Source organism: Scyliorhinus canicula, chromosome 2 (assembly GCF_902713615.1).
Source record: "Scyliorhinus canicula chromosome 2, sScyCan1.1, whole genome shotgun sequence".
Classification (NCBI taxonomy): Eukaryota; Metazoa; Chordata; class Chondrichthyes; order Carcharhiniformes; family Scyliorhinidae; genus Scyliorhinus; species Scyliorhinus canicula.
Window position 1 is genome coordinate 243,334,834 of NC_052147.1, and position 27,125 is coordinate 243,361,958.

General features: G+C 45.0%; 1 protein-coding gene across 1 annotated transcript in view; it reads right to left on the reverse strand.

The window, feature by feature from the left end:
• The window catches only part of dars1 (aspartyl-tRNA synthetase 1), a 123,313-nt gene that overhangs the window by 48,436 nt on the left and 47,752 nt on the right, over positions 1–27,125 (reverse strand). Inside the window, exons 7-8 of the mRNA XM_038789924.1 lie at positions 3,656–3,758; positions 3,082–3,159 (exon numbers count right to left, since the gene is read on the reverse strand). Of these exons, the coding sequence (XP_038645852.1) occupies positions 3,082–3,159; positions 3,656–3,758 (181 nt within the window). The remainder of the gene's footprint in view (positions 1–3,081; positions 3,160–3,655; positions 3,759–27,125) is intronic.

Below are 27,125 nucleotides of genomic sequence, written 5' to 3' on the forward strand. Positions count from 1 at the left end.
ATATTCTATGCTAACCTCCAACATCATCAGAAATTTCACAAAATCAAAGCTAACGCACCGTTACATCAGTAATAATGCTCATAAATCATCATGACTGAAGCTCACAGCAAATTTAGTGGTAAAATACATGTTCTTCCGAATAGTGCGGCGACTAGGGACTTTTCCCAATAACTTCATTGCAGTGTTAATGTGAGCCTACTTGTGACAATAATAAAGATTATTATTAGTAGCTAATTGTGGATACTACGTATTTTAAATTCTTTCAAAATAATCTGCCGTCAGAAAATCACACAATTAATATAGCTGTTAATCTGAGTGAGAACATGATGTGGAAGGAGCAGTGCTCCGAAAGCTAGTGTTTGAAACAAACATGTTGGACTTTACCCTGGTGTTGCAAGACTTCTTACTGAGTGAGAACAGGCAGTTAAACTGTTTAGGTGCAACCGTTGAAAGTAATTCTTGCATCAAATAACCTATTAGATGTGGGTTGCAAATTTAATATCAGATTATGCAATATATAGCTGTCGGCAGATATATCATTTTTAGTCAGGGTTCCCAACACAACAGTTACTCTACCTCGCATACATAGTTTTTTTACAGACTTGAGCTCAATGATGAAGAAATAGTTATTATTTAGATAATAATTAATGTTTCAATTACTATACACACAATGAAAGAAATTAACTGCTGTAAATTTCAATCAAGTTAATGTATCTTTACATTTGTAGATTATAAAATAAAAATTATATTACAGAAAAACACAAGGGTTAGTGAAATGTATTGTGTGAAGAGTTTTTCCCATCAAGGGTCTCTTCCCCATTGAGAAGAAATTATGGTATAGATTTCTACAGTGCTGCCAAAAGGAGATTTGACATTTTAGGAAGTACTGGAATCTGATAAATGTCTGGCTGATACAAGTCATGGGCTCATGTCAACAAGATTCTATGCTGCAAAAATTGGGTAGGGTGTGGGGGAAAACAAAATCCTTTTCATTACAAGATATCTTGGGTAGCACGGTAGCATTGTGGATAGCACAATCGCTTCACAGCTCCAGGGTCCCAGGTTCGATTCCGGCTTGGGTCGCTGTCTGTGCGGAGTCTGCACATCCTCCCCGTGTGTGCGTGGGTTTCCTCCGGGTGCTCCGGTTTCCTCCCACAGTCCAAAGATGTGCAGGTTAGGTAGATTGGCCATGATAAATTGCCCTTAGTGTCCAAAATTGCCCTTAGTGTTGGGTGGGGTTACTGGGTTATGGGGATAGGGTGGAGGTGTTGACCTTGGGTAGGGTGCTCTTTCCAAGAGCTGGTGCAGACTCGATGGGCCGAATGGCCTCCTTCTGCACTGTAAAAAAAAATTCTATGAAATCCCAAATTCAGCAACACTTGTATTTTGCTTTATACAAGTTTACAGAATAATTTACAGAATAATCAGCTTTGACAAAGAGTCATTGGACTCGAAACGTTAGCTCTTTTCTCTCCCTTCAGATGCTGCCAGACTTGCTGAGATTTTCCAGCATTTTCCCATTCTTTACAGAATAATTGCAGCTCTACTTATCCAGCTGTTTGCCAGCTCGAGACCTGCACCAGATCTGACATATTGCATTTCCTGTTAATGGGAAGAGATGAGTATGGAAGGATTCTTGTGTCAGATCATTTGACTCTGAGTGCACTCTTGTCAATGCTGGCTAAATCGCTGGCTCTTAAAGCAGACCAGCAGCATGGTTCAATTCCCGTACCAGCCTCCCCGAACAGGTGCCGGAATGTGGCGACTTGGGGCTTTTCACAGTAACTTAATTGAAGCCTACACGTGACAATAAGCGATTTTCATTTTTCATTTTCAAATGTAGCCGTTTGCTCCTACAAGGGAACCAACTACGTCAATTCTTTCATAAACGTTGAATCAATTATAACATGTAATTACATTATGCTTAAAGTGAAGTTTAAGAAAAGTTAGAGTATGCCTGTGAATGTTTCAAAGAGAAAGGGATCATCTGGATACAAACAGTTTGGTTTGTAAGTAGGAATGCATTGAAGCAATTCTTCAATTGATAACACGCATTTTTTAGAATTTACAGCGCAGAAGGAGGCCATTCGGCCCATCGAGTCTGCACCAGACCTTACAAGGAGCATCCCACTCAAGCCCACGTAGCTACCCTATCCCTGCAACCCAGCAACCCCCTCTTAACCTTTTTTGGACACTAAGAATTACAAGAACATAATTTAACATTTCCCTGTTAGAATGCAGGGGGGGGGGGGGGGGGGGGAAGGGAACAGTCACCTTGGTTAGCATGCTGCAAGGCTCTCATGTCATAAATGGCCAACCAGGTCACGAACACCGTTCGACTGACTATGGGTATAAATAGAATTAAAAAGAAGTATATCTGAAATTTAGAGTTCAGATTTATTATTTTTCTGTTGAACGAAGGCGAGGCCGACCCATCTCTTCATGATCTTGAGACCAGTGACACTTTTCTATTCATTAGAGATTCATTTGTATAGGTGCTCTATTCATTTATTTATCAATTATAAATTTAGAATACCCAATTCATTTTTTCCAATTAAGGGGAAATTTAGCGTGGCCAATACACCTACCCTGTACATCTTTGGGTTGTGGGGCGAAACCCACACAAACACGGGGAGAATGTGCAAACTCGACAGTGATCCAGAGCTGGGATCGAACCTGGGATCTCAGCACCTTGAGGCAGCAGACAGTGCTACCCGTACTCAATTTATTTAATCAAATCTTGTCTGTGGAGAAGATAATTGAGTTCAAATATGTTTTGAAGTGTCAAGTAGCAATCTACTACATATAGAAATTATTTGGCAGCTTTTAACCAAGCAGTGTCTAAACAAGGCACAGGAAAAAGAAAACCAAGTTTGGAGAATCAGGTGAAATTTTCTGCACTAAGTAAAATGCAGCATCGGAATGCTCAATAAAATTTGATGTGGCGATGCCGCCGTTGGACTGGGGTGAGCACAGTAAGAAGTCTTACAACACCAGATTAAAGTCCCAACATGTTTGTTTCAAACACTAGCTTTCGGAGCACTGCTCCTTCCTCAGGTGAATTTGGATTATATTATTTACCTCATCACCTGCTTCTGGACGCATTGCATCTTCTAGCTGCAAAGGCAGGCGTGGTTCAGCTGCGCTGATAACATAGATCTGCAAACAAATAATAGCATAAATAGTAAGATAGTAACAACAAAACAACAGTGAGTACCAAAATAACTGTAGGGACACAGTTTTCATCTAGAAACATTTCTTCAAATACAACTGAAACAGAATTTGCATAGTAAATAGGCATGTTGGTCACTAATTGCATATTGCTAAAATCAAATGGCTTAATGCTATGCCGTGATGTTTTTTTTAAAAAAACAGCACAGGAAACCAACTGGGATCACTGGCTCTATATGAAACAGGCTTATTAAAACACATAATTAAGATTTGTGTTAAAACCGTACATGTATACGGTGCAATGGGCACTGGCTTAATGCAGTAATTCATAATTTCAGGTAACTAGCTTGCAAAATGAGCCTCTAAATACACAGCTGAAAAGTCACAATATGATTGTAATTTGAAATGGGATTCCCCACAAACACAATTACATTTACTACTCTATTAGATTTTAATCTACCTTAGTGAATATTTTCCAACTTACTTTTTCGATGTGTAGCTCAACATCTCGTTGGGAACAACTCTCTATTTTTTGATCCACCTTCCTTACAATACCTTCCACGTCCACTATACTCTCTTTGCTGATGCTACATTAAAGAAAATCAAATCAGTATTTATGATCCATAAATCCACTGCATACAGAGCTGCAAACTTTTCCTAAAAGAAATCATTATTCCAGATACCAAAAATCAGTATTTTGGCAGTAAAATCGGTATTTTCATTTCAAAGAAAAAATGCCCACCAATCTGAAGTACAGCTTTACACCTTTATTGCACGAATTGGTAACACCAATGGAAAATACAAATCTAATGCTTTTACATACAACTTTGCTTTTCTGAATCCAAATTGCTAAGAACGCATTTGCACTGCATCTGTCACCTAAGGTTCAGCATCTGCACTCCTCGACGCATTACTTCCATTGTGATCCACTGTGTGATTATTGAATTTATTATGAATTTGCACAATAGCTTCAATGAAATGGGTATATGTTGGCGTCCATCCTTAGAATAGCCAAGACAAAAATATGTTTGAGTCATGCAGGTGATTGATAAAGACCCCTTTTATTAAATCGTAGAAAACATAAAAGTTATGAAATAAGTCATGTTTTTCTAATAATAATAATAATAATAATAATAATAATCGCTTATTGTCACAAGTAGGCTTCAATGAAGTTACTGTGAAAAGCCCCTAGTCGCCACATTCCGGCGAATGTTCGGGGAGGCCGGTACGTGAATTGAACCTGCGCTGCTGGCCTTGTTCTGCATTACAAGCCAGCTGTTGAGCCCACTGTGCTAAACCAGCCCCTAATAGGTAAAGAGAAGACAGAAAATATAGATTGGGACAGGAATGTCCAAATTTCCTATCATTCTGACCCATTTAACTGCATATCTTTAAACCTCATGAAGGAAACTGCCAATGTTAACAGCTACTGGTTTTCTGACTAGGGGCTTGTTTAGCTCACTGAGCTAAATCGCTGGCTTTTAAAGCAGACCAAGCAGGCCAGCAGCACGGTTCGATTCCCATACCAGCCTCCCCGGACAGGCGCCAGAATGTGGTGACTAGGGGCTTTTCACAGTAACTTCATTGAAGTCTACTGGTGACAATAAGCTATTTTCATTTCATTTTAGGACATATCACAGCAATGAGGTAACAATATCAGAACAGGCCTTTCCAAACCTCAGGTCCACAAAATTCAAACGGTTCAAACAAGCAAATAAGGAACTAAAATAGAAAAATAGCTGGCTGTATTAGATTTGCATGTCTTGCACAGGCTAGTGACAATCAGAATTATATTCTTAGTTTGGGATGCAGATCTTAGACTTTGAATAACAATGGGAAATAATATTCTTCTATGATTTTGCAACATTTTGAAAAAAGGAGTATTATCTCTGAAGCTTACTAATCTTGTACACTTTGCAATAGCATATGGATTCAGTAGAGCGCATACCTCTGCCACACTGTGTTAATGCAATGTTATTATAATTATGCAACTCTTCCTCGAGGCTGTAAAGGGCAAATGTAGGTAGGTCCCTTACAGTCCCAAAACAGGAAATGGCAGAGCAATTAAACAACTACTTTAGTTCTGTCTTCACGGAGGAAGACACAACCTCCCAGAAATGCTTGGGAAGCAATGGTCTCGAGAGAAGGAGAAATTGAAGGAAATTAGTATCACTAAATGGGACGGAAAGCTAATGAATCCCCAGAGATTTAGCTGATTATCTACATTCCAGGGTACTAAAGGAGGTGACCATGGAAATAGTGGATATGTTGGATGTCATCTTCCAAATTTCTGTCCATTCTGGAACAGTCCTAGCAGGTGGAGAGTGGCAAATGTAACACAACTATTTAACAATGGGAGGAGAAAACAGGGAATTAACGACCGGGTAGCCTAACATCAGTCATAGGGAAAATGCTAGTGTATTATAATAATAACAATAATAATAATCACTTATTGTCACAAGTAGGCTTCAATGAAGTTACTGTGAAAAGCCCCTAGTCGCCACATTCCGGCGCCTGTTCGGGGAGGCCGGTACGGGAATGTAATGACAAGACACTTAGAAAATATCAACAAGATTAGATAAAGTCAACATGGATTTATGAAAGGAAAATCACGCTTGACAAACATACTGGAGTTTTTGTTGAGAACATAACTAGCAGAATAGATGAGGGAGTACCAATGGATGTGGTGTATTGGGATTTTCAGAAAGTTTTTGATAAGGTCCCACATAAGGGGATAGTATGCAAAATTAAAGCACATGGGATTGGGTGTAACACACTGGCATGGGTGGAGAATTGGTTAGCAGACAGGAAAGAAAGAATATGAATAAATTGGTCTTTTTCAGGTGTGCCAGGTGGTGACTAATGGGATGCTACAGGGTCCTTGTGCCCTAACTGTTTAGAATATACATCAAAGATTTGGATGGGGAAATCAAACATAATATTTCCAAATTTGCTGATGATACAAATCTTAGTGGGAATTGGATGGGATTGTTTATTGTCACGTGTACCGAGGCACAGTGAAAAGTATTTTTTCTGCGAGCGGCTCAAACAGATCATTTGTACATGAAAAGAAAAGAAAATACATAATAGGGCAACGCAAGGTACACAATGTAAATACACAGACACCGGCATCGGGTGAAGCATACTGGACGTAGTATTAATCAGGTCAGTACATAAGAGGGCCATTTAGGAGTCTGGTAACAGTGGGGAAGAAGCTGTTTTTGAATCTGTTCGTGCGTGTTCTCAGACTTTTGTATCTCCTGCCCAATGGAAGAAGTTGGAAGAGTGAGTAAGCCGGGTGGAAGAGGTCTTTGATTATGCTGCCCGCTTTCCCCAGGCAGCGGGAAGTGTGGATGGAGTCAATGGATGGGAGGCGCGTTCGTATGATGGATAGGGTGGTGTTCACAACTCTCTGAAGTTTCTTGCGGTCCTGGGCCGAGCAGTTGCCATACCAGGCTCTGATGCAGCCAGATAGGATGCTTTCTATGGTGCATCTGTAAAAGTTGGTAAGAGTCAGTGTGGACCCGTCGAATTTCCTTAAATTCCTGAGGACGTATAGGCACTGTTCTGCTTTCTTGGTAGTAGCGTCGACGTGGGTGGACCAGGACAGATGTTTGGTGATATGCAGACCTGGGAATTTGAAGCTATCAACCATCTCCACCTCAGCCCCGTTGATGCAGACAGCGGTGTGTACAGTACTTTGCTTCCTGAAGTCAATGACCAGCTCTTTAGTTTTGCTGGCATTGGGAGATAGATTGTTGTTGTTACACCACTCCACTCCACCAGGTTCTCTATCTCCCTCCTGTATTCTGATTTGTCGTTGTTCGAGATCCGACCCACTATGGTCTTGTCGTCAGCAAACTTGTAGATGGAGTTGGAACCAAATTTTGCCAAGCAGTCGTGTGTATAGGGAGGGGGCTATGTATGCAGCCTTGTTTGGCCCTGGCATTGAGGACTATCGTGGAGGAGGTGTTGTTGTTTATTGTTATTATTGTGGTCTATGCGTCAGAAAGTCAATGATCCAGTTGCAGAGTGAGGAGCCAAGTCCTAGGTTTTGGAGCTTTGATGTGAGCTTGGCTGGGATTATGGTGAAGGTGGAGCTGCAGTCCATAAATAGGAGTCTTATGTAGGAGTCCTTGTTGTCGAGATGTTCCAGGGGTGAGTGTAGGACCAGAGAGATGGCGTCTGTTGTGAACCGGTTGCAGCGGTATGCGAATTGCAGTGGATCCAGGCATTCTGGGAGTGTGGAGGTGATGCACTTCATGACCAACCTCTCGAAACACTTCATTACGAATGATGTCAGGACCACAGGACGGCAATCATTGAGGCATGTTGCCTAGTTCTTGATTGGCACTGGTATGATGGTGGTCTTCTTGAAGCAGGTGGGGACCTCGGAGCGGAGTAGGATAGGTTGAAGCTGGTCCTTGCAGGCTCTGAGTGCACGAACAGGGACCCCATCTGGACCCATCGCCTTCCGAGGGTTCACTTTCAGGAAGGCTGATCTGACTTTGGAAGCTGTGCCGGTGGGTATTGGTGTGTCCGGGGCTGCTGGGGCAGTCAACAGCGGATTAATGGTTTCCTGCTCGAACGAGAATACAGTGCATTGAATTAATCGAGGAGGGGTGTGCTGCTGCCGGAGATACTGCTCGGCTTCGCTTTGTAGCCCATTATTTTGGTCAGAGTTTGCCACAACCGACAAGAGTCTGTAACGCTAGTCTATGACTCTAGCTTGGTCTGATAATCTCTCTTGGCATCCCTGACGGCACTGCGGTGGTCGTACCTGTATTTCTTATATATGTCAGGGTCGCCTGACTTGAACGCATTAGACCTGTCCTTCAGTAGGGAATCAATCTCCTATTAAGCCATAGTTTCCAATTTGGGGAACGTACGTACTGCTTTCTTTGGCACGCAGTCGTCCACACATTTGCTGATGAAGTCTGTGATGGTGGTGGCATACTCATTTAGAACATGAGTGGTGTGAAGGATGTTAAGACGCTTCAAGGTGACTTAGACAAATTGAGTGAGTAGGAAATTACATGGCAGATGGAATATTATGCGGATAAGTGTGAAGTTATCCATTCGGTAGAAAAAACAGAATGGCAGAATATTATTTAAATGGTGATAGATTGAGAAATGTTGAAGTACAAAGGGGCCTGGGTGTTCTTATATGCCAATCACTGAAAGAAAGTCGATTAGATTTAGGTTTGTCATGTGTACTGAGGTACAGTGAAAAGTATTGTCCTGCGTACAGTCCAGGCAGAGTTCCATACATGAAAAACGTAGGACATATGATAAATACACAATGTAAATACATAGACATCAGGTGAAGCATACGGAGTGTAGTGCTACACAGTAGGGAAGATGTGGGGGCCTCAGTAGGGGGCCTCACGGTAGCATGGTGGTTAGCATCAATGCTTCACAGCTCCAGGGTCCCAGGTTCCATTCCCGGCTGGGTCACTGTCTGTGTGGAGTCTGCACGTCCTCCCCGTGTGTGCGTGGGTTTCCTCCGGGTGCTCCGGTTTCCTCCCACAGTCCAAAGATGTGCGGGTTAGGTGGATTGGCCATGCTAAATTGCCCGTAGTGTAAGGTTAATGGGGGGATTGTTGGGTTACGGGTATACGGGTTACGTGGGTTTAAGTGGGGTGATCATGGCTCGGCACAACATCGAGGGCCGAAGGGCCTGTTCTGTGCTGTACTGTTCTATGTTCTATGTGTGGAGATCCATTCAGTCCATAAGAGGGTCAGTCAGGGACTTCCGGTTGCGGCTATGACTAGCTAAGCCGCACATTTGGAAGCTCCTGCAACAAAGGTGTTTTTGGGCCAATTGGAGGGCCCCAACGGCGCTGAAAAAACGAATCCCGGTGGGGGAAGGTCCCCTGAGGAGAACTAGACCGATTTTATGGTCGGTACCCGGAGTGGAGCGGTAAGAAAAACGGCAGCAGCTCCCCAAAAAAAGCGGGGGAATAAAATCAAAATGGCGGCCGGCGGTGCATCGGAGGAGTGGAAGAAATGGGCGGAGGAGCAGCAGGCCGCTCTCCTCCGTTTTTTCACGGAGATGAAAGTGGAACTCTTAGAGTCCATGAACGCGACGGCCACCAGGTTGGTGGGAGCCCAGGCGATCCAAGAGGCGTCGATTAAAGATCTGCAGCAGGAGATGACCGCGAGGGAGGAGGAGGCCACAGTCATCGGGGCAAAGGTGGAGGTGCACGAGGCACTCCACATGAAGTGGCAGAGCCGCTTCGAGGAGCTGGACACTCGGATGAGGAGGAAAAATTTGAGGATCCTGGGCCTGGAAGAAGGCCTGGAGGGGTCGGATCTCCCGGGATATGTGGCGGAGATGTTGAGCTCCCTGATGGGGGAAGGGGCCGGTCCGGCGCCCCTGGAATTGGAAGAGGCATACCGGGTCATGGCCAGGAGGCCTAGGGCAAACGAGCCCCCGAGGGCGGTGCTGGTGCGGTTCCAGCGGCTAAGTGATCGAGAGAACGTCCTGAGGTGGGCTAAAAGGGAGAAAAGCAGCAAGTGGCAGAACTCGACGGTAAGGGTGTACCAGGACTGGAGTGCGGAGGTGGCAAAGCGGCGGGCCCGGTACAACCGGACAAAGGCGGTGCTACACGCGAAAAAGATCAAATTTGGAATGCTGCAACCGGCGCGCTTGTGGGTCACCTACAAGGACCAACATCATTATTTCGAGTCCCCAGAGGAGGCCTGGACCTTTGTACAAGAGGAAAAGTTGGACACGAACTAAAACCTGGGAGCACCGGCGGTCGTAGCCGCCGGGGGACTCTTGATTGAGCAAGTGGCCCTTTTCTTTTTCAGGCCAGGTCGGAACTGGGTAACAGTTTCGTGGATTGTTTGGGGTGTTTTTTCTCGAACGGTTGACTTTTCTGAATGTTTTGAAGGTTTCGAGTTGTTGGGTGTTTCTGTATATTTGTACTGTTGAAATTTCTATTGTGGGTCGTTGGCTTCTTATGGGGTGTTTTTTCCCGTTTCCAATTTCCCTTAGTTATTTACCCCTCTCACCCTTTTTCTTTGGGTGCTTGGGGGGGTTTTTTGTTCCTTTTTTTTTTTTCGTTTCGGGTTATGGTTATCTGCGGGTATTTATACTGTTTGATGGAGGGTGATGGTTGGGCACACTGTTAGTTGATAGTTAGTTAATTATTTTGTTATTTAAGTATGTAGTTAAGTATTTATGTATTTAGTTGCCATTGGGTATTTGTATTTATATCGTTACGTTGGGGAGACGGGACGGGGGGAGCGGGTTGATTATGCGGGTCTTTCTCGGGGGTTTTAAGGGGATCTTTCACGGGCGCAGATGGGGTGAACCGGGAGGAGTCGGAATGTGGCAGGAGCAGCCGGGTCAGCGGAGACCAGCTGACTCTCGGGAGTACGATGTGGGGTACATCGCGGCTAGGAGGGGTCCTAGCCAGGGGAGGGGGGGGGAAAGGGGGGGGGGGGCTGGGGGGGGACACCGGGTTGCTGCTGGAAAGACCAGGGACGAGAAGGGGAGAGCCGGGGGGGTGGGGGGGGGGGGGGGGGGGGCCATCGCTATGGGAAGCGGGTCAGAAAAGAAGGGATGACCCGGGGCGAGCAAGGGACAAGACATGGCTAATCGACAGGGAGTAGGGACGGGTCGCTCTGCGACCCGATTGATCACGTGGAACGTAAGGGGGCTGAATGGGCCGGTCAAAAGATCAAGGGTCTTCTCACACCTGAAGGGACTGAAGGCTGATGTAGCAATGCTGCAGGAGACTCATTTGAGGGTAGCAGAACAGGTCCGCCTGAGAAGGGGGTGGGTGGGACAGGTGTTCCACTCAGGCTTGGATATCAAGAACCGGGGGGTGGCGATTTTGGTGGGAAAGAGGGTGTCGTTTGTGGCGGCAGAGGTGGTGGCAGACAAGGAGGGCAGGTACGTGATGGTGAGGGGTAGGCTGCAGGGAGAGAATGTGGTACTGGTAAATGTGTATGCCCCGAACTGGGACGACGCGGGTTTTATGAGGCGCCTGCTGGGCCTCATCCCGGGACTGGAGGCAGGGGGCCTGATCATGGGAGGGGACTTTAATACGGTGTTAGACCCTGGGCTGGATAGATCGAGTTCCAGGACGAATAGGAGGCCGGCAGCGGCAGAGGTGTTAAGGGGGTTCATGGAGCAGATGGGAGGGGTAGACCCATGGAGATTTGGTAGGCCTAGGGCGAGGGAGTATTCTTTTTTCTCCCACGTCCACAGAGTGTACTCTAGGATCGATTTTTTCGTATTGAACAGGGGGCTGATACCGAGAGTGCAGGACACGGAGTACTCGGCCATTGCGATATCGGACCATGCACCACATTGGGTGGACGTGGACATGGGGGAGGCGCGGGACCAACGCCCGTTGTGGCGCCTGGATGTAGGGCTGTTGGCGGACGAAGAGGTGTGCAGAAGGGTGAGAACGGGCATTGAGAACTATCTGGGTACGAATGACACAGGTGAGGTGCAGGTGGGGACGGTCTGGGAGGCCTTGAAAGCAGTGATTAGAGGAGAGCTGATCTCCATAAGGGCACACAGAGAGAGGAAGGAGAGGCAGGAAAGGGAGAGGCTGGTGGGGGAGCTCCTAGAAGTAGATAGGAAGTATGCGGCGGCGCCAGAGGAGGGGCTATTAAGGGAGCGGCGTAGCTTGCAGGCCAGGTTCGACCTACTGACCACTAGGAAGGCGGAAATGCAGTGGAGAAGGGCGCAGGGTGCGGCGTATGAGTACGGGGAAAAGGCGAGCAGGATGCTGGCACACCAGCTTCGTAAGCGAGATGCAGCCAGAGAGATTGGGGGAGTGAGAGAGAGGGGTGGGGACGTAGTGCAGAAGGGGCAGGAGGTGAATAGGGTCTTTAGGGACTTCTATAGGGAATTGTATAGGTCTGAACCGCCGAAGAGGAGAGGGGGAATGAAGAACTTTCTCGACAAATTGGGGTTCCCAAAGGTACAGGAGGAGCTGGTGGAAGGGTTGGGGGCGCCGATAGAGCTGCAGGAGCTAATTAAAGGGATAGGCCAGATGCAGGCGGGGAAGGCGCCGGGGCCGGATGGGTTCCCGGTGGAGTTTTACAGGAAATTTGTGGACTTGGTGGGTCCAGTGCTGGTGCGAGCCTTCAATGAGGCGCGCGAGGGGGGGGGTTCTGCCCCCAACAATGTCGCAGGCCCTGATCTCCTTGATTTTGAAGCGGGACAAGGACCCGGTCCAGTGCGGGTCCTACAGGCCCATCTCCCTCCTGAATGTTGACGCCAAGCTGTTAGCAAAGGTCCTGGCAACCAGGATAGAGGACTGTGTACCAGGGGTAGTCCATGAAGACCAGACGGGGTTCGTGAAGGGACGCCAACTTAACACAAATGTCCGGAGATTGTTAAATGTGATTATGATGCCAGCAGTGGAAGGGGAGGCGGAGATAGTGGTAGCGCTGGACGCGGAGAAGGCATTTGACAGGGTGGAGTGGGAATACTTGTGGGAGACGTTGGAAAGGTTTGGGTTTGGGGAGGGATTTATCAAGTGGGTAAAACTGCTCTATTCAGCTCCGATGGCAAGTGTGGTAACAAACGGGAGGAGGTCAGAATATTTTGGGCTCCATCGAGGTACTAGGCAGGGATGTCCCCTATCTCCCTTACTCTTTGCATTAGCGATTGAGCCGTTGGCGATGGCACTGAGGGGTTCAGGGGGGTGGAGAGGACTGACAAGGGGAGGGGAGGAACATCGGGTCTCGCTCTATGCGGATGATTTGTTGTTGTATGTGGCAGACCCGGAGGGGGGAATGCCGGAGGTAATGGGGATACTAGCGGAGTTCGGGGACTTTTCGGGATATAAATTAAATCTGGGGAAAAGTGAGGTCTTTGTAATACACCCGGGAGACCAAGGGGAGGGAATTGGGAGGCTCCCCTTCAAAAGAGCAGTTAAAAGTTTTAGGTATTTGGGGGTGCAGGTGGCAAAGAACTGGGGGACCCTCCACAAGTTGAACTTCTCCAGACTGGTGGAACAGATGGAGGAGGAGTTTAAGAGGTGGGACATGGTGCCGCTGTCGCTGGCAGGGAGGGTGCAGTCAGTTAAAATGACGGTCCTCCCGAGGTTCTTGTTTTTGTTCCAGTGTCTGCCCATCTTCCTCCCCAGGGCCTTTTTCAAGAAGGTAACGAGTAGTATCATGGGGTATGTGTGGGCACATGGCACCCCGAGAGTTAGAAGGGTCTTTTTGGAGCGGAGTAGGGATAGTGGAGGGCTGGCGTTACCCAACCTTTCAGGATACTACTGGGCGGCAAATATATCGATGGTACGAAAGTGGATGATGGAAGGGGAGGGGGCAGCCTGGAAGCGCATGGAGAGGGCGTCCTGCGGCAACATAAGCTTAGGGGCACTGGTAACGGCACCATGGCCGCTCCCTCCCACGAGGTATACCACGAGCCCGGTGGTGGCGGCCACCCTCAAGATCTGGGGGCAGTGGAGGCGACACAGGGGGGAAGTGGGAGGTCTGATAGGGGCACCACTAAGAGGGAACCACAGATTTGCGCCGGGAAACACAGGAGGGGGATTCCAGAGCTGGCAGAGGGCGGGTATTAGACAACTGAGGGACTTGTTTATAGAGGGGAGGTTTGCGAGCCTGGGAGAGCTGGAGGAGAAATTTGGGCTCCCCCCGGGGAACACGTTCAGGTACCTCCAAGTGAAGGCATTTGCCAGACGACAGGTAGCGGGGTTCCCCGCGCTCCCCGACAGGGGGGTGAGTGATAGGGTGCTATCAGGGGTCTGGGTCGGGGAGGGGAAGATCTCGGACATCTATAAGATTATGCAGGAGGTGGAGGAGGTACCAGTAGAGGAGCTGAAAGATAAGTGGGAGTTAGAGCTGGGGGAACAGATAGAGGACGGGACATGGGCAGACGCCCTGGAGAGGGTCAACTCGTCGTCGTCATGTGCGAGACTAAGTCTCATTCAATTTAAGGTACTGCACAGAGCCCACATGACGGGGACAAGGATGAGTCGGTTTTTCGGGGGTGAAGACAGGTGTATTAGATGTTCGGGAAGCCCTGCGAATCATGCACATATGTTTTGGGCATGTCCGGCACTGGAGGAGTTCTGGAAGGGGGTGGCAGGGACGGTGTCGAGAGTGGTGGGGTCCAGGGTCAAGCCAGGATGGGGACTGGCGATCTTCGGGGTTGGGGTGGAGCCGGGGGTACAGGAGGCGAGGGAGGCTGGAATATTAGCCTTTGCGTCCTTGGTGGCTCGGAGGAGGATCCTGATTCAGTGGAGGGACGAAAGGCCTCCGAGTGTTAACACCTGGTTAAACGACATGGCAAACTTCATCCAATTGGAAAGGATCAAATTCGCCCTGAGAGGGTCGGTGCAGGGGTTTTCCAGGCGATGGCAACCCTTCCTAGACCTCTTGGATCAGAGATAGAAACTGAGGCCGTGACAGCAGCAACCCGGGAGGGGAGGGAGGGGGGAGGGAGGGGGGACAAAGACGAAGGAAGTACGGTAGCGGTGGTGGCACGGGCAAGGCCTGCCCGAGGACGCTGCTAGAAATGATAAGTTGGTCTGACGGTCGGTTCGCCGGCGGGGGGGGGTGGGGGGGACGCGCGGGTAGGGGGGGGGGGACTTTTTTCTTTTTCTTGTTAAGTAGGGGGGTTTGACTTTGTTTTGTTATAATTTAAATGTGAATGTAGGGGGGGTTAAAATGTTTGTATTTTGAAAAATTCAATAAAAATTATTTAAAAAAAAAAAAGAGGGTCAGTCAGGAGTCTGGTAACAGCGAGGAAGAAGCTGCTTTTGAATCTGTTAGTGGGTGTTCTCAGACTTTTGTATCTTCTGCCCGATTGCAGAGGTTGGAAGAGAGAATAACTCGGGTGGGAGGGGTCTTTGATTATCCTGTCCGCTTTCCCAAGGCGGAGTCAATGGATGGGAGGTGGATTTGCGTGATGGATGCAGGTGCAGCAAGCAGGTAAGAAGGCAAATGGTATGTTGGCCTTCATTACAAGAGGACGAGAGTGAAGGAGCAAGGATGTCAAACTGCAGCTATACAGGGCATTTATGAGACCACTCTGTGGCACTGAAGGAGGCTGACAAGGCATATAGGCAGGAACAGAAACTGCCAGATGATGCCCTGTCTGGAATCAATACTGGCCATCTGCAAGATCAGTCAAGTCAACACTTCTTATTGCGATATGGACTTTGTGATTACCCACTCACATTTACACAAAAAGAACAAGGCCATGTATGAATATGTAACGCATTTCCAGACACAGGTGATCAACTTTGCAGCAGGACGAAAGATAGACAAAAGCCATCAGACTCCTTAAATGAGCTGATGGCTGGTCAGACGAGGGTATTTCAGAGGACAAGTGGTCTTGATTGAACTACCATGGATAAACAGAAGTATTCTGTTTTTCCCATTAAGGAGTTGGGGTCTGGATGGGACAATGGTCAGTTGTGGGCAAATATCTATGGCTCAATGCTAGCAGACCAGTATACAGGAAGGAACATCGGAACAGATCTTCAGCGATAACTTGGGATCCCCAGGCATAACCATCGCAAGAAGAAGGGACCCTGGGTTTCGAAGCCCAGAGAAGACACCCACATTAAGTGATGGGAGCCTGGCCAGCCTCCTTCATTAAGTGCGAGTAATAACTAGAGCTCAGCTATGAGCCTGAGTCATACTTTATTGACCATGATGTGGAGATGCCGGCGTTGGACTGGGGTGAGCACAGTAAGAAGTCTTACAACACCAGTTTAAAGTCCAACAGGTTTGTTTCGAATCACTAGCTTTCGGAGCACAGCTCCTTCCTCAGGTGAATTCAAAGGGGCTGGTTTTGCACAGTGGGCTAAATAGCTGGCTTGTAATGCAGAACAAGACCAGCAGCGTGGGTTCAATTCCCGTACCGGCCTCCCCGAACAGGCGTTGGAATGTGGCAACTAGGGGCTTTTCACAGTAACTTCATTGAAACGTACCTGTGCTCCGAAAGCTAGTGATTCGAAACAAACCTGTTGGACTTTAACCTGGTGTTATAAGACTTCTTACTATACTTTGTTGAGAGAATTGGGAGTAAAATTATGTTAAATCTCAAATGTAGTTTGCCCTTTGTTTGTCTCGCAAATAAGAGCACTTGGGTAAAACTTTTGATTAATACACTGGTCGAAGTATCTGAGATTTTACAGATACAACACCTAGAGCAGTGTGTACAATTTTGGTCTCCTTACCCAAGAAAGGATATACATGCCATACAGGGAGCGCAGTGAAAGTTCACCAGAGTGATCCCTTGAATGGCAATAATAATAATAATCACTATTGTCACAAGTAGGCTTCAGCCCCTAGATGGCAAGATGGTGGTATGAGGAGAGATTTGTTTGACTCGGCTTGTATTCCTTGGAATTTAGAAGAATGAGAGGGGATTTAATTGAAACTTCTGACAGGCTGGACAGACTGGATGCAGGAATGCTGTTTCTTCTGGCCGGGGACTAAAAGGGGTCAGTCTCAGGATACGGGGTTGGTCATTAAAGAACGGAGATGAGCATGGGAGTGTGGCCTTGAGGTAGAAGATCAGCCATGATCATGCTGAATGGCAGAGCAGGCTCCAAGGGCCAAATGACTTACTCCTGCTCCTATTTTCCATGTTTTCCTGCCTGGTTGATGAATTATAATTAAAAGCTGGAAAAATAAATATTTTCATTAAGAGCTATCTCTTCAGGTGAAATGTCAGGTCAATCCATGTTCAACAACCTGCTCAGGAAATTCTGCCCATATTTTGACAGCTGTAAGGAATTCCACCAGAGCAAGTGAAACAATTCACAGCACCCTAAAACAATCAACAGCATTTAAATTTAATTTACCCATAACATTAAATAAAATAGTAAATTCACATTGTCTTCCAATGTTAATGGATCTTTTTAGAAATGCCAGAATCCAGATCTTTGCCAAACCTAAATCAGTTTTTCTGTGGACGTTATCTATGTACCAAGTATCGATGAAATTAATTCATTAGTTTTTGAAATATATTACTTACAGACAAACAGAGACGATATATCACCTCTGCCCATCCTCAGTGAGATCATTTGGTCCATTGTGCCTTGGCCAGCTTTTTGGTGGAACTATAAATAAATCACTTTACCCCCCACCCGTGCTTCCTCATAGCCCTGCAACTTTTTCTCTTCCAGATATTTATCATTCAATTCATTCTGAAAACTACAATTCTTCTACCACTCTTAAAGCAGTGCATTCCAGATAACAAGTCGCTGCGTAAATACTGTTTCCTCGTGTTACCTTTGTTACCAGATGGCTGGAAGTCTACTGTTCATATCTCCAAGATTAAAAGAAAATAATTTCCATCATCATCTGATTATTGAGAAATAACCGGTTTGACTTTTTAAATGCTGAAATATGGCACTGAGATTCGAAGGAAATCATATAGACCTGGGAGATTTCGGTGCAGATTTTAGTTCACTACTTTTGTGTTGTGATGATCAAGATTTGGAGGAGTCCTTCATGGGGGCTCCTTGTCCACATAGTTTCACCTGAAGTTCAGGTTAAAAAGCAGAAAAACAAACTACAATTTTGAAAAGTGATTTTGATACTGCTTGCTATAATTTTCTGCCTCTGTATATTTGTCCTAATACAAATAAATATTATAACTGGCCTAATCTGAATATTGGGTTTTTTGCTGGTCTTTAGAGTGGACAGGAGAACAAGGCTCAAATTAATTCCTGCATAATACGGAGTTAAAAGGGAAACTACTAGGTCAATAATATGCTATATTATTAATTATGTGCATACATTTCAGATCAGGGAGGCTTTGGTGCACTTACGGAAAATGCTTTTTTTGCTGTGAATACAAATTAAAATCATTGGGAGGGAGCAAAAATTGCAATAATCTCGATCATCACACGGGACATGTGCATTTAGCAACAGTTAATAATAATAATCGCTTATTGTCACAAATAGGCTTCAATGAAGTTACTGTGAAAAGCTCCTAGTCGCCATATTCCGGCACCTGTTCGGGGAGGCCGGTACGGAAATTGAACCCGCGCTGCTGGTCTTGTTCTGCATTATTCTGCATCTCCCACTGTGCTAAACCAGCCCCTTTAAATTGCCAAGTTAAATTAAATTATTCGACAATAGGGCACAATTATTTGAGATGTTTGATTTTTGTCTTATTTCAAATGGCTTATAAGCACTTGAAACATTGTGTGACTAAAATCAGAGTATTCCTTAATAACTATTCAGAAATCCTACCCACGCATGTGGTGACTAGGGGATTTTCACAGTAACTTCATTGCAGTGTTAATGTAAGCCTACTTGAGACACTAATAAAGATGTCAAAAAATAAAAGGGATCAATTTGCAAATGTATTTTTCTTCAGTCCTGATTTTATTTTATCTTTCATTTCTCCATTCCATCTATAGCCACAAAAGGTTTCTACCACATTATTAAAGAGATACTTTTCTTTGAGAAAAACATTTTATTTTGAAATGATTCATTAACAATAGGCAGGGCTATAGTAATTAGAAAACATTGGGAATTCTCATACCTAACATACGCGTTAAATGTACGTACAAATAAAAATTCCCGCAGCATTCACAAAATATAATTCATGGTTCTTTCAAACATTGTTCAGTCCATGGGCCAGAGTGGTCATCTGGTGCTAAACAGGGAGTATATGTGTAGTGTTAGTCCAGGATTGAGGAAGTGTGTTGTTTGGGAGGTGGAGAAATGGGGTAACAAAGGGAGATAATGTAAGGCAGTGTTACTGAGAACACAAGCAGGCTTCAACAGCAGATGCCATTCACGCTTGGGTCACTGATTTAGAAATACGATTTGTTCACTTTGGTGTATAATTGATGGGTAGCAATGAAATTAAGGAGTTAAGTAATGTTCTATCGATTCAATAGTGGTAGTGATACAAGAATTCTCATGGCGACCATCAGAAAGAATTTAGTAACATGTAATCAATCCTATTTCAGTTAGTCTCACAGAAAAGACTGAAGACAGTAGTCACTGTTTTTGCTCATCTATAAAGGAAGTATAGCTTTCAATTACTCAATCACAAGGATAGATCAAATGTGAGTTTTATCAATGTATAATATTGCCGTTGAAAAATAAAATGATTCATCAACGCAGAGTTTCATAATTACACAAGCTATTTCAGCAGAATACAGGATTTTAAGGAAATGAATCTAGGCACGAAGCCAATTTCTGTGAAAAATGTCCTCCAGCCCCAAACTAACCAAGTATATTGTGAAGATATCTGACATACACAATAAGCTTCATGAGGAGTTTCTGAGCATGAGCTGACTGGAGGTGCAAATAAAAAAGAGAGTTTAACACGTGTCTGCGTGGGTTTCCTCCGGGTGCTCTGGTTTCCTCCCACAGTCCAAAGACATGCAGGTTAGGTAGTTTGGCCATGCTAAATTGCTCTTAGTGTCCAAAAAGGTTAGGAGGGGTTATTGGGTTACGGGGATAGGGTGGAAGTGAGGGCTTAAGTGGGTTGTTGCAGACTCGATGGGCCGAATGGCCTCCTTCTTTGGGTCGGTCTTCACAGTGGAAGACACAAATAACATGCCAGCGACTGATAGAAATGAGGCTATGACAGGTGAGGACCTTGAGAGGATTGTTATCACTAAGGAGGGAGTGATGGGCAAGCTAATGGGGCTAAAGGTAGACAAGTCTCCTGGCCCTGATGGAATGCATCCCAGAGTGCTAAAAGAGATGGCTAGGGAAATTGCAGATGCACTAGTGATAATTTACCGAAATTCACTAGACTCTGGGGTGGTCCCGATGGATTGGAAATTAGCAAACGTGACGCCACTGTTTAAAAAAGGAGGTAGGCAGAGCGCAGGAAATTATAGGCCAGTGAGCTTAACTTCGGTAGTAGGGAAGATGCTGGAATCTATCATCAAGTAAGAAATTGCGAGGCATCTGGATAGAAATTGTCCCATTGGGCAGACGCAGCATGGGTTCGTAAAGGGCAGGTCATGCCTAACTAATTTAGTGGAATTTTTTGAGGACATTACCAGAGCAGTAGATAGCGGGGAGCCGATGGATGTGGTATATCTGGATTTCCAGAAAGATTTTGACAAGGTGCCACACAAAAGGTTGCTGCATAAGATAAAGATGCATGGCATTAAGGGTAAAGTAGTAGCATGGATAGAGGATTGGTTAATTAATAGAAAGCAAAGAGTTGGGATAAATGGGTGTTTCTCTGGTTGGCAATCAGTAGCTAGTGGTGTCCCTCAGGGATCCGTGTTGGGCCCACAATTGTTTACAATTTACATAGATGATTTGGAGTTGGGGACCAAGGGCAATGTGTCCAAGTTTGCAGATGACACTAAGATGAGTGGTAAAGCGAAAAGTGCAGAGGATACTGGAAGTCTGCAGAGGGATTTGGATAGGTTAAGTGAATGGGCTAGGGTCTGGCAGATGGAATACAATGTTGACAAATGTGAGGTTATCCATTTTGGTAGGAATAACAGCAAACGGGATTATTATTTAAACGATAAAATATTAAAGCATGCCGCTGTTCAGAGAGACTTGGGTGTGCTAGTGCATGAGTCACAGAAGGTTGGTTTACAAGTGCAACAGGTGATTAAGAAAGCAAATGGAATATTGTCCTTCATTGCTAGAGGGATGGAGTTTAAGACTAGGGAGGTTATGTTGCAATTGTATAAGGTGTTAGTGAGGCCACACCTGGAGTATTGTGTTCAGTTTTGGTCTCCTTACTTGAGAAAGGACGTACTGGCGCTGGAGGGTGTGCAGAGGAGATTCACTAGGTTAATCCCAGAGCTGAAGGGGTTGGATTATGAGGAGAGGTTGAGTAGACTGGGACTGTACTCGTTGGAATTTAGAAGGATGAGGGGGGATCTTATAGAAACATTTAAAATTATGAAGGGAATAGATAGGATAGATGCGGGCAGGTTGTTTCCACTGGCGGGTGACAGCAGAACTAGGGGACATAGCCTCAAAATAAGGGGAAGTAGATTTAGGACTGAGTTTAGGAGGAACTTCTTCACCCAAAGGGTTGTGAATCTATGGAATTCCTTGCCCAGTGAAGCAGTTGAGGCTCCTTCATTACATGTTTTTAAGGTAAAGATAGATAGTTTTTTGAAGAATAAAGGGATTAAGGGTTATGGTGTTCGGGCCGGAAAGTGGAGCTGAGTCCACAAAAGATCAGCCATGATCTAATTGAATGGCGGAGCAGGCTCGAGGGGCCAGATGGCCTACTCCTGCTCCTAGTTCTTATGTTCTGCACTGTATGTTCTACTGGAAAAAAGCAAACTTTAGTATATTAAAAGTCTTTTGTATCTTTTCTCTAACTATACTTAAAACTCATCTTGCTTAAAAGCTATCTAATTTAGTTTAATTGTAGCTATATTTCATCAAGTCGCTTAGCTTGGTTTCCAACGTAGGTGCATCCTTCTCTATGTCCCTCATTAAATCTATCTTTAGTGCTACTCAAGTTTCTAATGTTTGTCAACTCTCACTACCAACTCATCCTAAGGAAAGCACAACCGTCAGGTTCATATTCATATTTCTTAAAACACTCCTGTTTACGAAGGTCGTAAAAGTACAGTAAGGTCTCTGAAAAATGGAAAACACGATGCGGCTTTCTCGTTGGGTAGAAATTGAGAGACTCTGTGCTCCTTATTTAAAGCAAAGTGTTCATGTAATCTAATCATTAAGACCACGGATAATGATAATATAAGCACACTAAATGCTCTAAATAAAAAAAACTTTCATTCAGATAACATCTTTTTAAGTTCCACAATATCCTATAAAACCGTAGTTAAATGAAGTATTTCTGAAGTACAGTCACTGCCGTAATGTGGGAAATTGAGTGATTGAAACGACTCACCCAAACACTTTTTTTTTAAGAGCCAAGAAGCAAGGAATTGGACAAGAAATTTAGATAGTTCACAACCTTAATTCATTTTCATCCCCAAAATATTGCCAGCCAATGTCTTTCTTTTAATTAATCCAAGAAAAAAAAGAGATCTGATTTTAAAAATAATTTAGAGTACCCGATTTTTTTCTGTCCCAATTAAGGGGCAATTTAGCGTGGCCAATCCACCTACCCTGCACAACTTTGGGTTCTGGGGATGAGACCCAAGCAGGCACTTGGGAGAATGTGCAAACTCTAAGTGGACAGTGACCTGGGCCCGGGATTGAACCCGGGTCATCGGCGCCGTGTAACAGCAGTGCTAACCACTGTCCTGCCGCCCACAAAGAAATCAAGAAATCTGATATATAAGGGGCTTTTCACAGTAACGCCATTGAAGCCTACTTGTGACAATAAGCAATGATTATTATTATTATGTTGAAAATTATAAAAGGTATTTATAAGGCAAATGAAGAAAAGCTTTCCACTGGTTGATGAGTGGATCGCTAAAAGACATAAATTAAGATTAACAAGACATATGCCCCAGCAACAAAACTGGGTTTTAAAGGGTATAGAAAGATGTTGTGAGATCAAGTCCAAATTCAAAATTTTTAACAGTAAGGATCAATCATGATGGCGACCAATGAAGAGAAATCGCTCCCGTATATGGCAGAGACAGGTTCTGTCTCTCCCATACTCAATGTTCCAGATCCTTCAATCACAGGATTCCTCTCTCCCACTCTTGCTGTTGCAAGAGAGACAAAATCTAGGAATGCAGGCAGAGCAAGGGGGTGAAGACAGAGGAATTCTCTGATTGGAAGAGTTCATCCGGTCGGTGCCAGCATGCAGGAGGAGACTGTTGTCTGTGCCATCATCAAGTGTTTTTTTAAATTCCCGGGAAGCAAAGGAGAAGAAGTGGAAAATGAAGAAAGAGATGGGTGTCTCTGCCAGTAGTGAAGCTGGAGGTGGCCTGGGGAGAACTGCCACCCAGCCTTGCGAGCTAAGTGCCCATCAGGGCTGGGCACATCTTGACCAAGGTGGGAGGGAGCTGGCTGGACCCCTGAGCGCTGTCTGGGACGCGCTGGTTGGGCCCGGGCCTCTGCTGGGAGGCTGCTGCCTGGGTCTGAGTCCAAGTCATGTGGCTGCTGAGTAAACGGGAATGACAGGCTTGTGCGCGCTGTGCGGCTGCAAAGCCAAAAAAATTATTTTTATTTGATATTCTATCTGAAAAAATGCTTGGAATTCACTCAATTCCTTTTCAGCTCTCAGATTTTCAATTAGAAAACCCTGTCCTGGTTCACATCTACTAAATTTGAATAATTTATCAACGTCAGTCCACCATTTAATTCAATCTCCTACAATGGCCTTTCTAAAATGGATCATTAGAACCCCCAGCAACAGTCGCATAATAAGAAGATAAATCCCAAGAACTTGACTCATTTTTAATATGGGTACAAGGAACCACAATTAATCTTCCTTTGGTCCATCCAATCTATGTCTCATTAAAATGGAGGTGATTATGCAGAGGTGCATCAGCTTGGAAAAATCACTGAAATGTGAAGAATATACAAATAAAACCATTTGTCATCTGATGCTCTGGTTTAGTTTTTGCAAAACTAAATTGTCTTTATTTCCCTTGTTGCACCATTGGACCTTTTGAAGTCGGTATCCTGACATATTTCCAGAAGTCACTTGAAACTGAGTATTCATAAAACCATGTTGACTCTGCTAGATTGTATTATGATTGTACGTCCTGCTCCTACTTCCTTAATAATGGGGTCCAGCATTTTCCCATTGGCCTATACTTTTTACCTTTCTGTCTCCCTCCTTTTATGAGTAGTGGTGTTATGTTTGTGAATTGCCAATTTGCTGGGATCTTTACAGAATCTGGAGAATTTTGAAAGATTATAACCAATGCATCCGTTATCTCTGCAGCCACATCTTTTAAGACCCTATTATGCAACCTATCAGATCCAGGGCACTTGCCAACAACATGAGAGATTTATCAAAATATATATAGGGCGGAAACTTACCAGAATTTGGCAAAGTGCCAGGCTGAGACTGAAAACCAGTGTGTAACTCTCCAGTTGCACAGACCAGTTACCCCCAAGTTTTGAGATTCTTAGAGAGAAAAAAGAGACTGGGTGTGGTTCACACTGTAACTATGGCAGAATGGGGCTTCAGAGCCAGTAACTGGCTCCGCTTTTATAAAGGATGTCCCGATCATCACTGAAACCTAATGCCCCTCTGCCCTCCCCCCATCATGGAGGCATAGCTCCCCCCACACAACCCTTGCCGACATTCCATTCCACCCCCCCTCCACCCTCTTATAATCTTCGCCGGCACTTCAACCCACCCCCAGGGTCCACTCTTCCATGATCCCCACCCAACCACTAGGGCCCATCGCGGCACTGCCCTGGTACAGTGGCTATACGTAGCTCTGGGGCTATACTTGGCATTGCGCCCCTGGAGGGATCCCTCGAATGCTCCTCATTTGGCCAAACACATTGTAAACCTCGTCGATGTATGAATATTTAGTGAGGGAGGGATCATGTGGTGGTGGGCCCACTAATAATATTTAAATAAATGGAAATCTATTAAGATTATGTTCACACCACGAGGAAAATTGGGAAATGCAATCTCTCTGGCCCGAATCATGTTTCCCAATTCTTGCGGGATTTTCCTCCTGTGCCGCTGATCCTGCGCACGGCTCGTGTGGGCTCAAAATCACCCCCATTTATACCCTCATGCACGGGCAATTAATTAATTATATGCACACAGAGACACAACATGCATATGTACCCTCCATTTAATCAGACACCCGTACAACAAAAATACTGCGTAGGCTAGCAGGGAACACTATGAACCAAAACAGGTGCAAATGCATTTCCTGTCTCAGTCTGTTAAGCCAGACTTATCAGTTTAACACAAACAAACAGGGCCATCTGTGTAAAAAGCTGCAAACGTACTGTAGTAAAATAATCACACGTCCAACTGTAGGTTCACAATGCCCTTTAATGACCAGTGACCCATAAACCCTTACAAAAACATCCGACAGGATATCTAATTAAAACTCCACAACGACACAATGGCTGTGGGTTTTAAAAAGAAATCCTCTAAAATCTTCTAGGAAAGTTGTAAAACCACTGACAAAGGTAATTAAACTTTGAGAATTTTTCTTCAAAATGATCTGGAAAGTTATTTTAGATTGCAATATATGGTGAAAATAGACATCTGAGAATATTGCACAGGAACATATTTGATTAATTAAGTTAGATACTAGTATTTTTCTCCATGAGTCATTTATCTAACCTATTTTCCCAAAACATTTTCAAGTTTCCTTTATCAAACAACAAATTCAATTTTTAAAATACTCAAGGAAGCATAGAAACTTGTAGCACGGAAGGCTCCATTTAGACTGTCAACCCTGTGGTAGTTCTTTGAAGTTGTTCAAGCAGGGGCTGGTTCAGCACATTGGGCTAAATAGCTGGCTTGTAATGCAGAACAAGGCAGCAGCGTGGGTTCAGTTCCCGTACCGCCTCCCCAAACAGGCACCGAAATGTGGCGACTAGGGGCTTTTCACAGTAATTGTTCTATGTTCATTGAAGCCTACTTGTGACAATAAGTGATTATTATTATTTAGCGCCATACCTTTTCCCCCAATAACTCTGCAGATTAACATTCTACAAATATATGTCCGATTGCCTTTTCGAAGTTCTTACTGAATCCGATTTCATTACCCTTTTAGGTAGTATGTTCCAGATCATAAACAACCCTCCCTATGTGAGGAAATTTCTCCTCATGGTCGGTGCAATTTAATGCAGCAAATTGCAAAGTGATGCACGCCGGGAGAAACAACATGGAGAGGCATTTTCATAAATTGTTGAAGGTGGCAGGGCAAATTGATAAACCGCTCAAGTGAATCGGATACTTGGCTTTGTGAATAAGGGCATTGAATACAAAAGACGGAAATCATGTTAAACCTTTACAAATCATGGGTTGACCTCAGCTGGAGTGGTACACACCATTCTGGGTGCTGCACTAGAGGAAAGATATCAGGGTCTAGCAGAGGGTACAGAGGAGGTTTACCAGGATGATACCTGGAACAGGTTTTGTGATGGGGAGGTCGTGCATCACTAACTCAAATGAGTTTTTTGAGGAGGTGACAAAGATGATTGATGAGAGGAGGGCGGTGGATGTTGTTTACATGGACTTCAGTAAAGCCTTTCACAAGGTGCCTCATGGCAGACTGGTACAAAAGGTGAAGTCACACAGGATCAGAGGCGAGGTGGTGAGATGAATACAGAACTGGCTTGGTCACAGAAGGCAAAGGGTAGCAATGGAAGGGTGTTTTTTCTGAATGGAAGGTTGTGACTAGTGGTGTTCCACATGGATCTGTGCTGGGGCCTCTGTTGTTTGTAGTATACATAAATGATTTGGAGGAAAATGTAGATGGTCTCATTAGTGAGTTTGCGGAGGACACCAAGTTTGGTGGAGTGGCAGATAGTGTTGAGGATTGTCAGAGGATACAGCAGGACATAGATAGGTTGGAGACTTGGGCAGAAAAATGGCAAATGAAATTTAATCCGGACAAATGTGAGGTAATGCATTTTGGTAGGCGTAACATAGAGGGGAAATGTACCGTAAATCGCAAAACTCTTAAGAAAAGTCAGAGAGATCTGGGCATGCAGGTCCACAGATATTTGAAAGTGGCAACTCAAGTGGACAAGGTAGTCAAGACGACATACGGAATGCTTGCCTTCATTGGATGGGGCATCGAGTATAAAAACTGGCAAATCATGCTGCAGTTGTATAGAACCTTGGTACGGCTGCAGTTGGAATATTGTGCACAATTCTGGTTGCCACACTACTAGAAGGATGTGGAGGCTTTGGAGAGCGTGCAGAGGAGGTTTATCAGGATGTTGCCTGGTCTGCAGTGTGTTTGCTATGCGGAGAGGCTGAATAGACTCGGACTGTTTTCATTAGAAAGATGGAGGTTGAGGGGTGACCTGATAGAGCTCTACAAGATTATGAGGGGCATGGATAGAGTGGATGGGCAGGCATGCTTTCCCAGGGTGGAGGGGCCAGTCAC